This window comes from Leuciscus leuciscus (assembly GCF_965113295.1).
Source record: "Leuciscus leuciscus genome assembly, chromosome: 1".
NCBI lineage: Eukaryota > Metazoa > Chordata > Actinopteri > Cypriniformes > Leuciscidae > Leuciscus > Leuciscus leuciscus.
The window spans coordinates 63514748-63531257 of NC_138725.1; the positions used below are offsets into that span (position 1 = coordinate 63514748).

At 40.6% G+C, this 16510-nt stretch overlaps 1 protein-coding gene across 2 annotated transcripts in view; it reads right to left on the minus strand.

Moving 5' to 3' along the window:
- Window positions 1-16268, minus strand: part of ttyh2l (tweety homolog 2, like) — a 47699-nt gene extending 31431 nt beyond the window's left edge. The window contains exons 1-2 of one of the 2 annotated variants that reach the window (XM_082143444.1): window positions 15797-16268; window positions 10623-10795 (exon numbers count right to left, since the gene is read on the minus strand). In XM_082143444.1, coding sequence (XP_081999570.1) covers window positions 10623-10795; window positions 15797-15925 — 302 coding nt within the window. In that variant the 5' untranslated portion in view covers window positions 15926-16268. The remainder of the gene's footprint in view (window positions 1-10622; window positions 10796-15796) is intronic. The other variant, XM_082143443.1, reaches the window with a different exon arrangement.
- Window positions 16269-16510: the final 242 nt, after the last annotated feature.

A 16510-nucleotide genomic window follows, 5' to 3' on the forward strand; every position in this document is an offset into this window, starting at 1 on the left:
TACATGCTCCCGCTGAGCACTGATAGAGCGTTGAAAGGATAAAGTGCCATTTAAATGCCTAATATGTCCAAACGTGCAAATGAGAGACACACTATCTCTATAAACTGCAGGGTCAAGTGCTGTTCAGAAGCTGGATCAGAATTAGAGGGTCAGTTTCCTGAATCTTCACCCATCAGCCATCTCTGCAGGGCTTTAATGGGGTCAGCGCTGTCATTAGACCACAGGGCACGGCTAACTGAAAAGAACGTTCGTTTATGATTAGCAAAAATTGAGATAAACTGAAAAACTGTGGACTATGGGGTGAAAGGGGCTAATGTTTTTCTGTGTGAAGGAAAACTGGCTAAAGGAGACAACTGGCTTACATGACAATGGTATTTACCAACATCCAAGTGTTTTAGAAGGAACGGAACCACTGAAAACAAAACCTATCCCTGTTCTGATTAAAAATGGCAATATAATGGAATTAAAGAGCGCCTTAGAGCTGATGGGTTAATCCAATAAGGACGACCACGGGCCACCTGACAAAAACATGAATGAGATAAACAGCCACATTATTGAGTTAAGGTCTTAGCATAACAGTGTCTTAGCTTAAGAATGTGTTCTGCTGCAGTACATCCCCACTACAGCGCACATGCACCTTCACGCAGGGTCGTAACCACCATATACATTTAGAAATGTAATGTATGTGTCCAAAATTCACATAAGTGGTCAACTGGCATGGATTTACTCAAGGAATATCTCACCCAAAAATGCCATTTACAAGAAGTTTGGTCTGAAGAACAAACTCAAATTCAGGTTATTCAGGTCATCAGAAAATGAACATAGAAGTAACACAAGCACATGTGATGTTTATCTGTGATAGAGAGGAAACAGTAAGAGGAAGGTGATGTCATATAAGTGGAGGAAATAAGAAAACTGAGCTTGCAACTTAATGCTTTCACTAAACCCTCAGACTATAATTATATACAATAAGAAAGATAATACTGAATAATCACACTGAACATGTTTTTGAGTTTAAAAACACGACACACGTTTTTAAAGTGTATAAAAAGTTAAGAACTCTTTTAAATTTGGCGCCATGTTTTTAGAACACTGTCGCTGTGTCCGAATATATCAGTGGGGATTTCTTTAAGACTGCAAGGGACGCTCGGCTTCTCCTATACTGTCAAAAAATTAATGGTCAAATATGTACTATTGTGTTAACATTTTACTGACTAAAGATGCGTTAGAACAAGTTCATCTCAAAGACGAGTTCATTCAGAATCAGCTACATATAGCAGGTCGTGGTCGGCTAACTCGATTTCCTTCTCATACATTCCCGTAGCGTCACAGTTCCCTGTTGAAGCCCAGCGTCCACTGACTTCAATGGAGCTGCTTTGAACAGTTTTTTTCAGTGCTTTGAAACTAGACGGTCATTGGATAAATGCTGCGATTATGTCCCGCCCACGGACACTCAGCTTCTCTGAGGGTGAATGAGGAGTGGGCTGGCCTGGATGATTGGAGGGTCTGTTGAAAGACTGCATCTCCTTTTGATTGACAGCGATTTCATGCAATAAAAAGTCGCTGATGCTGAAGCCATTCAAGCTCAGTCCCATCGTGGATTTTGCAAGTGTAGTCGAAAGACAAACTGCTGCAACCTATTTCTTGGTATTTGCTTGGCGAAATTGCTAGCCAATTTTCATCAAACATTTTGCACAATTATACATTTATACCTTTATTATATTATTACTTATTATATTTTTTATATTATTATTAGTAATAATTAAAAAATTATTATAAAAAAAATATATATATTATTAGTAGTATTATTATTATTATTATACTGTCACGGTTGGTCAGAAAGTGAAACGAAGATTCAAGTGCGGTAAAGGAAATTTTAATAAACAATAAACAAAAACCAAACTACAACAAAACAAGGCAGGAATAACTCGGGTACATCACCAGGGGAAAACAAAGACAACGATCGACACAGACTGCAAACAAGTGGGAACTAATAAAGGGAAACTAATCAAGGGGGAACAGGTGGGAGAACTCAAACAATAATCAGATAACAAGTGGGAGGGATCAGACAATGACAAGAGCACATGGCCCAAAATAACAAAACACCCATGTGCAACACAAGACAGGACAGGCATGTGACATTACCCCCTCCCTACGGAGCGGCTACCAGACGCTCCATCAGACCAGGGTGGGGGACGGGAAGGACAGACCAGGGCGGGGCGGGAGTGACAGACCAGGGCGGGACGGGAGGGACAGACCAGGGCGGGACGGGAGGGACAGACCAGGGCGGGACGGGAGGGACAGACCAGGGCGGGACGGGAGGGACAGACCAGGGCGGGACGGGAGGGACAGACCAGGGCGGGACGGGAGGGACAGACCAGGGCGGGACGGGAGGGACAGACCAGGGCGGGACGGGAGGGACAGACCAGGGGGGGAAGGGAGGGACAGACCAGGGCGGGAAGGGAGGGACAGACCAGGGCAAAGACAGTCCAACGGGCGGCCAGGGCGGAGACGACAGTCCAACGGCCGACCAGGGCGGAGACGACAGATCATCGGGTGGCCTGGACAGAGGAGACGACCCCTCGGGCGGCCAGGGCGGAGACGACCCCTCGGGCGGCCAGGGCGGAGACGACCCCTCGGGCGGCCTGGGCGGAGACGACCCCTCGGGCGGCCTGGGCGGAGACGACCCCTCGGGCGGCCAGGGCGGAGACGACCCCTCGGGCGGCCAGGGCGGCGACGACCCCTCGGGCGGCCAGAGCGGCGACGACCCCTCGGGCTGCAAGGGCTGCGACGACCCCTCGGGCGGTGTAACTGGCACCAACGGCTCAGGCACTGGAACTGGCACCAACGGCTCAGGCACTGGAACTGGCACCACCGGCTCAGGCACTGGAACTGGCACCAACGGCTCAGGCACTGGAACTGGCACCAACGGCTCAGGCACTGGAACTGGCACCAACGGCTCCGGCTCAGGAACAGGCACCAACGGTTCAGGCACTGGAACTGGCACCAACGGCTCCGGCTCTGGAACTGGCACCAACGGCTCAGGCACTGGAACTGGCACCAACGGCTCAGGCACTGGAACTGGCACCAACGGCTCAGGCACTGGAACTGGCACCAACGACTCCGGCTCAGGAACAGGCACCAACGGTTCAGGCACTGGAACTGGCACCAATGGCTCCGGCTCTGGAACTGGCACCAACGGCTCCGGCTCTGGAACTGACACCAACGGCTCCGGCTCTGGAACTGGCACCACCGGCTCAGGAACTGGAACAGACACTGGCTCCGGCTCAGGAACAGACACTGGCTGCGGCTCAGGAACAAACACTGGCTCCGGCTCAGGAACAGACACTGGCTCTGGCTCTGGCTCCGGCTCAGGAACAGACACTGGCTCTGGCTCCGGCTCCGGCTCAGGAACAGACACTGGCTCTGGCTCCGGCTCAGGAACAGACACTGGCTCTGGCTCCGGCTCAGGAACAGACACTGGCTCTGGCTCTGGCTCCGGCTCAGGAACAGACACTGGCTCTGGCTCCGGCTCAGGGACAGACACTGGCTCTGGCTCCGGCTCAGGGACAGACACTGGCTCTGGCTCCGGCTCAGGGACAGACACTGGCTCTGGCTCCGGCTCAGGGACAGACACTGGCTCTGGCTCCGGCTCAGGGACAGACACTGGCTCCGGCTCCGGCTCAGGAACAGACACTGGTTCCGGCTCCGGCTCAGGAACAGACACTGGCTCCGGCTCCGGCTCAGGAACAGACACTGGCTCCGGCTCCGGCTCAGGAACAGACACTGGCTCCGGCTCCGGCTCCGGCTCAGGAACAGACACTGGCTCCGGCTCCGGCTCAGGAACAGACACTGGCTCCGGCTCCGGCTCAGGAACAGACACTGGCTCTGGCTCCGGCTCAGGAACAGACACTGGCTCTGGCTCCGGCTCAGGAACAGACACTGGCTCTGGCTCTGGCTGGGCAGACGTGACGTGAACAGTCTCTGGCTGAGCAGACGTGACGTGAACCGTCTCTGGCTGGGCAGGCGTGACGTGAACAGTCTCTGACTGGGCAGACGTGACGTGAACAGTCTCTGGCTGGACAGACGTGACGTGCTTCCTCTTCCTCCTCCGCCTCCGGACCACCGGACTCGAGACCACCGAATCCGGGACCATCGAAACTGGGACCCCCGGAACTGGAACCACTGGACTCGGGACCACCGGAACTGGGATCACCGGCACTTGAACCTTCTTAGCAGGGGGTTTACAGTGACGCTCCAAGGAATTAACTAATTCCTCAAACGTCAGATGTCTCAGGGCTCTCATGACCATAAAGTCGATGGGTTCATCAAGGGCGTAATTAAACAAATCCTTCATAGCCATAACCCCAAGCCCCAGTCCCTCTGCAGCAGCGCAGAACCTCAATGAAAACTCTCAGATGTCAGTCCCCTTCTGACGAAGGGAACTCAACACACAAAATCTCTCGATGCGCTCAAAATGAGGGCAGGAAATAGGAGGCTGGAGTGAATCCTTCCGCTGAATCCTCTTCATGGTCGATCGTTCTGTCACGGTTGGTCAGAAAGTGAAACGAAGATTCAAGTGCGGTAAAGGAAATTTTAATAAACAATAAACAAAAACCAAACTACAACAAAACAAGGCAGGAATAACTCGGGTACATCACCAGGGGAAAACAAAGACAACGATCGACACAGACTGCAAACAAGTGGGAACTAATAAAGGGAAACTAATCAAGGGGGAACAGGTGGGAGAACTCAAACAATAATCAGATAACAAGTGGGAGGGATCAGACAATGACAAGAGCACATGGCCCAAAATAACAAAACACCCATGTGCAACACAAGACAGGACAGGCATGTGACATATACTTTATTATATTATTATTTATACCTTTATTATATTATTACACTTATACAATTATACCTAGCTCTGCTGGCCATTGAGCCACTGGTCAAGTCACTGGAAAAGACACCTAGTTGGTACGACAGGGTCACAGAGCATTTTCTTGAAAAGGAATGTAGGGCAGAATTCACGTATAAATAAATGGACAATTTTTATGATGTAGGCCGAAAATGAGCTTCCCCTCTTTGAAAGACCAGCAGCCGCCACTGGAATATATATATATATATATATATATATGTATATCAATTATATAAGATAACTTTAGTGTGACCGTATATCTATAAGACATGGGCTAAAGCCACAAAACTCCAATTTGGATTTTATATAGTTCTTTAAAAGAGCCAATTATTAATAATAAAGTGTGTTAGAAAGCATGCACAATAGTAAAAGGTTAAGTCAGACTTTATGCTAAGCAGATCACGCAGTAGCAGTTAACATGACAATGGCCCTGTGTCTAGATCTGGAATGTTAACTCAATCAAGACCCAAACTTTCATGACTGTCACAAGTTTAAGATGAACACTCTGCCAATTCAATTTAGCACTTAAGCAGAAGCATTTGTTGGTAACACTTTACAATACGGGTGCACTAATCTGCATTAATTCATGCTTAAAGCTGCAGTCCGCAGTTTTTCCTCTTTGTCGCCAATGTTTGAATTATCAACTTTACGTGGGTTGTGCCTCGGCATGAAACAGCGCGGATGAATCCAATGTTTTGAGGAGAATGTGCAGCTGTCAATCACTGCGCCGGTGGTGTTGATACTGTCATTCGTAATCACAACGGGTGAATCTCCAGTTGTCACTAGTGATTGTCGTTTGAACCTTTCTGGATCCGCCATCAAATTGATGTTTAATTATATCAAGTGCTGCGAGAAAAGGCTATAAATCTCCACCAACAACATCCTCACACTCATAGCCTACTAGCCGAGACTCCTCCTTTATGTGTACAGATGTGACGTAATGACGCAAAGACATGCTTGAATTTCCCAGCGGAAATCCACCAATACCACTGGAATTAAAAACATTATTACAAGCTTACCATTTTGAATCGAGCTAAGGCAAGCAGATAGTTTTAAACACTGGCTGGTTATGTACTTGCTCAAAAAATTATTTTTGATCATTTTTAACCCCAAAAAGCTATGGACTGCATCTTTAATTAATGCACAGATAATCATGTGTTAATGTATGACTCATGAAGAACTAAACCATTAATTAATATCATTATGTTATGACTTTACTTGTTGAGGCACATGGGTATTAACTAATTGTTAAGTAATATGCCATGTATGGGTTTTGACAGTTTGCACATGCAGTGAATGTAATGTCAAAGAATGTGTTTGAAGGATGGGTGAGTAGGGCTGCACACAAATATCAGCACACCAGAATCTGAACTCCTGAAGCTTTTACGCTGTGTTTAAACTGGACGAGACCAGCTGTCTACACTGGACATGACAGACCATCGCAAGTCCATTTGTCCTTCGTAACAGAACTAGCACAAGAGCTCTTGTTGAAATTGAAATCCATGGCTTAATGTGGATGTCAAAACCAAAATGGCATATTACTTAACAATTAGTTAATAGTCATGTGCCTCAACAAGTAAAGTCATAACATAATGATACATTTGCAAATCATTAGTTAATGATTAATTAAAGCAGACAACTGGAAGTTGAAGTACATTGCTTTCACCAACTGTGGTAATTAACGCATTAATTTACACTTTTAGTTAATAAAATAAGTTATTAAGGAATTAATACATTATGACACATTTAATTAATAACAATTCATATATTACTTAATCATTTAGAATCTTTATTAGTTACTGATGCAGTAATCATTAATTAATGGTTTAGTTCTTCATGAGTCATACATTAACACATGATTATCTGTGCATTAGTTAAGCATGAATTAATGCTTATTAGTGCACCCGTATTGTAAAGTGTTACCCATTTGTTCTCTTTTATTGACACAATGTGAACGCAAACAGTGTTAGCAGTGTACTAACTCTCCAATGCTCTAGAGGTTTGAGCCTCTGGGAAGATTGATTTGTAGGTTCTCTTGAGGGTATAAACTAAGCTTTAGGATATCACTCATGCACATTTCCTACCATAGACGGATCTCACTTTCTGTATCCTGAACCTGTTCCATATCTCACTGTTAACGTGATCTCTAACAGTCTTTGTGCATAAGAGATCCTGACGTGTTTTTATGCGTGTTCATTCTAATGACAAGCACTGGACATCATGAATCATGTGACACGTGTGTTCTGGTTAGAAGATAATGAATTTGCCGACATATCCAGCTCAAAGAGAGCAGAGGTGAAGGAGGATTAATTCGCACAAAATTAGAATTGAGTTTCCATCTTAATTCCTACCATTCGGAGCTGAATGCAGTGGTTCGTGCTCTGATTTGCACCGCCGTTTGGGAGAACAAGGAACTGTGCACGAGGTCACAGCACACAAGCTTAAATACTAAAAATATCTCTTCCACAGCTAACATCTCACCCATGAACCTGTCGCATAACAAATCCAATCCAAATGCACCATTATCCATGGTAAAATACTGCTGATGTCCTAAATGAAACGCCACAGGTTAAACCTTAAATGCATACCTCGGGTCTTTATCGACCCGGGACGTCATTCACAACCCTCCCCCTCATAATTTTTTTTTAAAGTTAGACATTAACCTTCTTAGTACTCCTCAACCAATTCATTGTAAACAATATAAAAGAATGTCTGTTTTCTAATAAATAAATAAATAAAGTGTATAGGGTCGCTAGCGACTCAAGCTATATAATAGTGTAAGAACATTTTTTCTGTGAAACAATAGTTGAATCTCAATAAATGCAATTAGAACAAACTAGGCTTCCGAACATCACGTTTAGGTCTAGTGGTATGAGTGTGTGTGAAGTGAGCAGTGTTCTCAGCTTGAGTTGTTGGCGTGCATTAGCCTGACGTCGTCATACTCAGATTCTAGTCAGAATATGAGTCTGATACTGCTCCATTAGGCTGTGATTATGGGGCGTATTTCAACCAAAACAGGAAAGAAAATGCCTCTGCACTCAATTGGATGGACCTACAACCAATCAGAGCAACGGAGTAAGTGACGCATGTTCTTCATTCATCTTTCCGTTCGACAAATGCCTTGCGCGGTTCTCTGTTTCTCTTTTAAAATCAATGCGCTGTCGATATCTTCTATAACAGACGCGATGGCAGAATCTACAAATCTCAATTCTCCAGCGGCAATCATCTTTGTTGTAAACGAATTCAACCCAAGTGCTCTTTGGTGACGTGGATGATTACGTTACTGTTGATCATCTGTCCATCATCGTATAAAGCCCGCCCTGACAATTGGATTGGTCCGAACAGCTCTGGTTCGAGCATAGTTGCTCCACAACGGATCAAGTCCAGACCGAACTTCCCGACCTCAAATGTTGTGGGCGGGGCTAAGTTTGGCTGGCATCCAGGCTATGTGTGCATGGAAGTGCAGTAAGATGGGAAGCATTCCATGTCACTAAGAACGCATGGACTCAGTCCAAGTCTTTTGGCAACCGTGAGAGGATCAGTAAACTGTTGGTCTCCCTTAGGAACATGCAAGGGGTTTCGTACCCTCACAGGTGACTTGGATGTGACCCCCAGGATGTGACTTGACAGTTTTATCATTGATCTGACACACATGGCATGACCGGACTTCTCCTGTGCCAGTCTTTCAGTGCACTGTTGCTGAGTCAACTTTTTGTTTGGATGTGCTTTAAACTTTATAAAGCTGGATGAAACAGTCACACCAGTGTGCCAAAAACTTCGCCGCAGAGAAATTAAATCTCTTGCAAGCAGCTGGGGTGATAGAACACATCAACGTCTCTGCACGGGTGTCTCCAATTGTTGTTATGCAAATCAGGTAAAATTAGGATGTGAGTTGACCTCAGAAAGCCACATAAAGCAGAGATTGTGGACTCTTTTCTACTTCCTGCTCTAAAATGTATACTCTTTTCTCTACCATCGACCTGATTAATGCTTAATACCAAGTGTCGCTACATGAGGACATTTCCTCCTTCATGAGGATTTTCTCCTTCACCCAAGGGACTGGACTTTGAGTTGTTGCCTTACTATAAAGTGAGAAAAAAAAACCTTAGCATTGAGCCCTGATATATTAAAGCCACAGCTAAATAAGTAATTGATTACAAATGGTTTATGTAAAGATTGTTTTAAGGGGAGACACGGCAGGCAAAAACATCGTTTTTTTTTCACTGGTCAATTTTGAGATTTTGGCCTATTTGTCTTCTTTCAGACTTGTGGTGAAAAAAAAGTCTGAAATACACATTTAGGTCTTTATTTTACTACACTATTTTGCGTCTGTAGATTTCTCCTAAATTCAACAAAAGTTGGCGTTCTAAATCATCCCGCTGCTGTTATCACATATACCGTTGGAAAGCTCTCTCTATCCTGTACAATGCTGTTGGATCTATGAAAGTACAATGGGGCATTTAACTCCAAAAGCGAAATCTCATGATTGTCAATTTCTGACAACGTGATTCGTTCAGATGCATCACGTGACGTGCTCTGACATTTCCAAAGTGTGTTTTTGACTGTTTTTCACTGGGGTTCTGTTCAGTTGAAGGCCATAAATGCTATGTTATATAAGTTTTGATGTGTTTTAGGTGGTTTGTATTGTTGATTGCTAATGATTTGATAAGATATTTTGTCTGTAAATAGTTCTTTCCACTAAAAAAGTATGAATTTTTACAATACAGATCTTTAAAGGCCGTTTTCTCAAAATGGTTTTTTTCCTCATACCAGAGCCAGAAATCTCCACTTCAGCAGCACTTACATAAACCAAACTTTCCAGTTGTATTCCTATCTATAAACGGGGCGAAACTAAATTTTTTTGGCTGTTGACAGTCTTTTCTGATTAAGTGATAAAAATAGATATCCAAAATCCCCTCTGTAAAAACCTTTGACTCTAATATGTCAACAAAATGAAACAAGAATTTTGAATCTGGCTTTATCCAATGTTCAGATTTCTCTTCTGGAAATATATGTAAATTAGTGAATTTTTAATGAGATAATACCTAATTTGCATATTTAAACATAAATATTCTAAAAACTTGTAATACAAAAGATATTTGTCTTAATGTCAGTAATCAACTGGGGAAGTGATATCTATTAGTAAAAAAAAAAAAAATCCTATTCACCTGGGTTGTCTCCCCTTAAGTTCACTTAAATTAAAAGTTACATTTTTTAAAGCCTAATAAATGTTCAAATGTATAGCTTTCAATTATACTGTAATGCTGAATGGATATGTTACATATGTTTCTAACATAATATATATATATATATTTTTTTTTTATTATTTTTTTTTTTACATTTTTTATCAGTATACCATATATTCAATTTATTTATTTATCAAAAAAGAAATTCCCATATTGGTACAGCTGAATTTTCTAGGATTTTTTAGTACTATTAGATAAATAAAGTTCCAAAGAGCAGCATTCATTTGAAATATAAATATGTTGTAACATTAAAAATGTCTTTACTGTCACTTTTAATCAATTTAATGCATCCTTGCTGAACATAAGCATTAATGTCTTTAAAAAAAAAAATCTTTTTTTTAATAAAAATAAAATAGCTACGTCATTGACTCTAAAGTGTTGATGAATAAAATGATGATGAATCCAGAAATGCACATGCACATGTCCTGACAGGTGCAAAACAAAGTGAATTCACTCACCATATGACCAGACCGGTGATAACAGCAGTCCATGTGACACAGCAGGTGTCAGGCCTTTTGACTTCCTCATCCTCTTCCCTTCGACAGCAGCACAGGCAGGTCAGATACGCAGACAGAACCAGCAGACTCAAGCCCAGACCCAGCGCAGACACACAGGCCAGCAAGACGAGAGCCTGCCGGACAGAGTCAAGAAGACACGGGCCAGATGGTCAAATCAAACAGAGATTAGTGATGCTGCTTATTTTAGTCTTGCTTTCCAGTAAAAGATCATCAGAAAAAAATGCCTGAATAAAAAAAAAATATATATTTTCAGAGAATTTCCAATAGGCGTTTAACGTTTGTACCAGAACACAAGACAAATGTGTGTTTTGCAGTGTAAAAATAATGCAAATGTTCTAAGCTACACTTGAACGTGGTGCATTATACGTTATTTGTGATGGTATGAGGAAACACCTCAACAGAGATGTTTTATGAACAGTCTATATATAGAAAATTGAAAAACAAAGGTGTTTGCATCTCTAAGAGATTATGTATCTTGACGTTGTGCATGGAACGGTTCAAAGCTGTGGGTGGATAAATCATATAATGGTTGTTATGAGGGCGTGCTTGAGCCCCCATGCGCATCGCCATGGCAACCCACATGGACTGAGGCTAAACAGAAACCTTCAGTCTTTGAGTCCAACATCATGTGATGAAAGTAAAGCACGTCAGCTCTGGAGTCTTGTGATCCAAGGAGACCAGAAGGACAGCCGGATATTAGACATATATATTACATTAGATTAGATATTGTTAGGTAAAGAAAACACTGAAAAGGGCTACTGCTCATTTAAATGCAAACCAAATACTTGACAAGCTTTTTAAATGTTAAAGTTGCGTCAGGGGATGAAAAAGTGTGGTTACCACAGAGTGCAAACCTCAATTTCACATTAAATAATCACAACATGCTCTTGGGAAATTCCAAGCAAAATTACTAAAATCACTAAAGGCTGGTGTGACATCATTTTCAATGGTACAGTTAAACCGCCATATAAGAACTTATGGTCAAAACCAAAGTGTAGAGTTAGAATAGCTCTGTTACAATAATAAAAGGTGAAAAGTAAGTTACTAATGCCCAATTTTAGTATTGATCACTGTTAATGAAAATCAAATCTAGCTCATGAATATCAGTTATTTGCGAGCTCAATTGCATGAAATGCATGAATGTGAACATGTCCATATTTGCATGTTACTCTCTGTATGGGATAGGCTAAATCTATAATGTTAAAATGCCTATGTCTTCCCCTTTTTTTGAAGCAGATTCAAATGATAGCATGTTTGCACAGGAACACATTTTCCCTCATGTGACACCTTTATATTGCATGTTTGATTAGTTTGTCATTATTTTCTCTTGTTTGAACAACCGAATTATCATTAACTTTTATTTGATATTTTAGTGTACTGAATTCTAATTGTTTTATAGTGTATTTTTGTAAATAAACTTAAATGCTAATTGCTATAAATAAATATAAATTGCTTAGCCTATTTGCAGATCAATTTACACTCAAGTCCTTAACCAAACACATCTTACTGTAAGATGAAATATATAAAAACAAGTTTTTACATAAAACAAATCTAGTTTTGTACTTTGACCCCTAAACGGATACCTCGGGTCGGGTCTTTTTATCGACCCGTGACGTCAATCACTATCTCCCCCTATTTAACTTCTGAACGCAATCAAATATTAGTGTCACTGTCACTTGATGTTAGATCTGGTGAAGAAGCTGTCACAGTCAAAATACTGATTTTGAAGATATATATTTGAATATTTGAAGAATATCGTGAACATAAGCCAGATGCTGAATGTACTGGGAAATGAGTTCTGACGAGGACAGTGATGATGATGCTATAAAACATCTGCTCAAACTGAACCCTTCCAAGCCCCAAAAGGTAACAAAATATGCTTTATTTTATTCTTCTGTAATTGATACTCTAATATAAGGAGAGTTTAATATTATTGCGACAGTTAGGGATCCATCCGTGTTAGATATCCGGGTCGCTAAAGACCCGAATGTGTAATAATGATTGGCGAAACATTTATGCATTTAAGGGTTAACTCAAAAAGTGAAACAAAGTTATATTTTATCAGGGTATCTGCACTTTTACGCAAATACCTGATTTGTGTAGTTCGTACACTGTCTGCAACCAAAAGTCAGAGATCTCACCACAACCTCAAACACTACATATCCAAATTACTCTGTACTCCTTAATAACGGAAATTTCAGTAAAATCGAAGACATGTTGATAGTTAAATGCAAACATGAGACCTCTATTATGTCTCCAAAGCTATAAAATAATAACTAATGCAACATCACAGTCCCCTGGACATACGTTTTCACAATTTTTTTAACAACTTAATTACTAATAAACTCTGTAACCTGCTACTGACTTGCTAACCTCCTACAGAGTATGTTTGCAAACTCAACATTGGTGACAAATAATATTACCAAATACCAATAATAAAACCGTTTGATCTCTATATTTGTCCCATGCATTGTATTCAGAGGAAGTTTATCAGAAAAGCACCGCTTAAAACCAAACTTCCTGCCAGTGCCAAAAAAAAACAGACAGACATGAGGCAAGCCGGACGTCTATTCAGAAGGCCAAGCAATAAAGGAAATACACATTTAATTTACATATACTTGCTTCAAAAAAATATTGTATATTGTATAGTAATGGCATCTAATTGCCATATTCAGCTACCATAAAAACTATGATAAATCCAGTGGTTTTCTGGACATGTACATTGGTAGTATACCAATGTACATGTCCAGAAAACCACTGGATTTATTTACCATGGTACTTTTTTAGTAAAAGAACATACTAAAATGTCATTGCTTTGAGAAACGTTAAAATATGTAATAAAAACTAAAACCACATTAAATAAGATTGTCATTTTTTGTGATGTGAATTTCAAATCGCAATGTCAAGATTGATAACACACGTTTACTAAAGAAAGTATTGAAAAAACGTTCAGAAGAACAATTCCTCGATTTAACCGAGAGAAAGATGTGAAAAGCATTCTTTGTTTTAGAACGAGGGATGAAATAAACTTGTGTTGCTGCTTCACTGATTTTCTCATGTAACCCAGAAAATGTGACCTTGAACAAGGAACGTAATATCCTTTATGATAAAACCCCCAGCAGAAGTATTGACTGAATCGATGAGGGAAATGTTCCTCTGGAGACTGTATTCTGCTAGAGTACGAATCACAGTGTAGGGGAAACAGAGACTATTTAATGGAGATCTGACACACAACCAGACACATCTGTTTGTTTACACCAGATATTGCACATTTATAGAGTTCAGTGAGAGACATTTATAATTATCACACATTTTAAAGGTACAAAGGTACCTTTGAAGGTACAAACTATATTCCATTACTGGAATGTGGAATTCTTGTCTTTGGATTATGTAAACAAACAGATGCATATAAAGCTACAAGTCACAGATGTCAGAAGCTGTTTGAGTTCTACACAACTGCGGAGCTGAGAGAAACCAGTGATCCACTACAGAATTCCATTTCACACTCATCATCCTGCATGTTTCACCACTACACCTGCAAGAACAGGCCACTGCCACAGCTGCTTACTCACAGGGGAGACCGGGGCTAGTTGTCACACGATACTTCAGTGAATATTTCTATGGGTACGTTTTTTTTTTTTTTTTTTTTTGTAGGAACATGCCCCAGAAAAATAGGAAAACGTGGGACATGTGACACCAATTTCAGAAGATTAGAATTCCTGTAAAAAGCTATTTACAACATATTTTGGGGTTCATTTAAAGTCACCATTTTAATGGTATATCTCACTATTTATTATAAATGATTTACCCGTGCATTTTTTTAATTATTATTCATGTGTCCTCATATTGTTTAATCAGAATAACTTCCCCTCCCTCTTTCAGTGACATCTCTTCTCTTCTCTGATGACGTGTTTACTGGCGTGAGGGCGGGGTCAACCTGTCACTCACATGAGATCCACCAATAGAAAACCACAACCATTCAATCAATTCCCCATGGACAAAATCAAGTTCGGCCAAGTTTTTCTTGTTTGAGAAGCCGTTTCACTCGGATATAGGAGGGAAGAAAAGAATAAACTTCCATTTCATGTTGACTCTAAAATGTAGCATATAAAAGTGATTTAATTGATTTTCAGATAAATGCAAATACATTATTAGAACTGATGAAACAACAAAGACTGAAGTTATACATATATATATATATATATATATATATATATATATATATATATATATATATATATATATATATATATATATATTATGTGCCAAATTTTTTTTTGAGACTGGCATACAGTCAAGAGTCAACTTTAAAATTAAGTCCCGCTATGTTTTCAGGACAAAGGTGTTTTTCATTCATATCAGGTTGGGGTAAGTTGTCACACGTTTGAAAGTATTATAGTGTAGTAAATGAATGCATTATGTAGTAAATGTATGTATTAATAAATGTATTAATTATAATATTTTTTGGTCAAATGGTTTGGTATTTTGCACGTTATTTAATTAATTTATTTTTATATAGAATACAGTATTTTGTTATAGTTATACAGGTAACACTTTACAATAAGGTTCATTAGTTAACATTAGTTAATATATTAACTAACATGAACTAACCATGAGCAATACATTTGTTACAGTATTTAATAATTTTGTTAATGTTAGTTAATAAAAATACAGCTGTTCATTGTTTGTTCTTGTTAGCTCACAGTGCGTTGACTAATGTTAACAAATACAACCTTTGATTTTAATAACGTATTAGTAAATGTTGAAATTAATATTAACTAAGATTAATAAATGCTGTAGAAGTGCAGTTCATTATTAGTTCATGTTAACAAATGTAGTTAACTAATGAACCTTATTGTAAAGTGTTACCGTTATACTTTTAATTAGTTGTAACTATTATACATATATAACATATATATATATATATATATATATATATATATATATATATATATATATATATATATATATATATATATAGTTATAACTATTATAATTGAAATAGTTATTCTATAGTTGACTCTTGTATGCATGTGTGTCAGTTGTTTACCAAACAGGTAATGTTTACTTGATTCCCTCCTCCATAAACTAAAAATACATTCAACTCCTCTCACCTGCTGATAGCTGGCGTCCTCCGGTTTAAAAGTATTATCAACCGCCTGGAAATTAAAATTAAGATGCGGGAAATTGTGCAGCCAGTAGGTCCACCATGGAGCAATGTAGTCCTGTCGCGATGAGGCCATCCCGGGCGAGAAACTTAAGAACACCGCTGATCTCTGGAGCGCTCCGGTAATCCTCACTGTTCACTCTATTAAAACACCAAACACAACGAAGATCCGCCACCCGAAGCCGAGACGCAATGACAACACAGGGAAACACCGCACAAAAGTATTTCCCCTAGCTCTTTTCGCTTAAAAGGATGCATAACACACGAGTTGAGTGTGTGACTGCGTGCAGAGTGATCAGCTGTGACCCCTTCAGAGCTCCCTGTCCCTGACACTGACTGACTCCACGCGTCTCTCCTGCGACTGCGCACCGCACGCGCTCAGGGAGCGAGCGTCGACGGCACTGATCGCTCCGGACAAATAGCAAACTCATGTAAACAGCACCGGCAAAATGTGTGGAAGCCCATTTCAGCCACATAAGGGAACAAAAACCTGCTTTGGTAAATCATAAGTAGGCCTATGACAAAAAGTCACAATTGACATAAAATGTCTTAATGATGACAAGTCAAGGCCTGTCTGTTTCACAGATAGGGTTTAGATTGAGCCAGGATTAGATTTGAGTTCAATTAGGGCATTTAAGAAGCGTTTATAAACGTGCCTTAA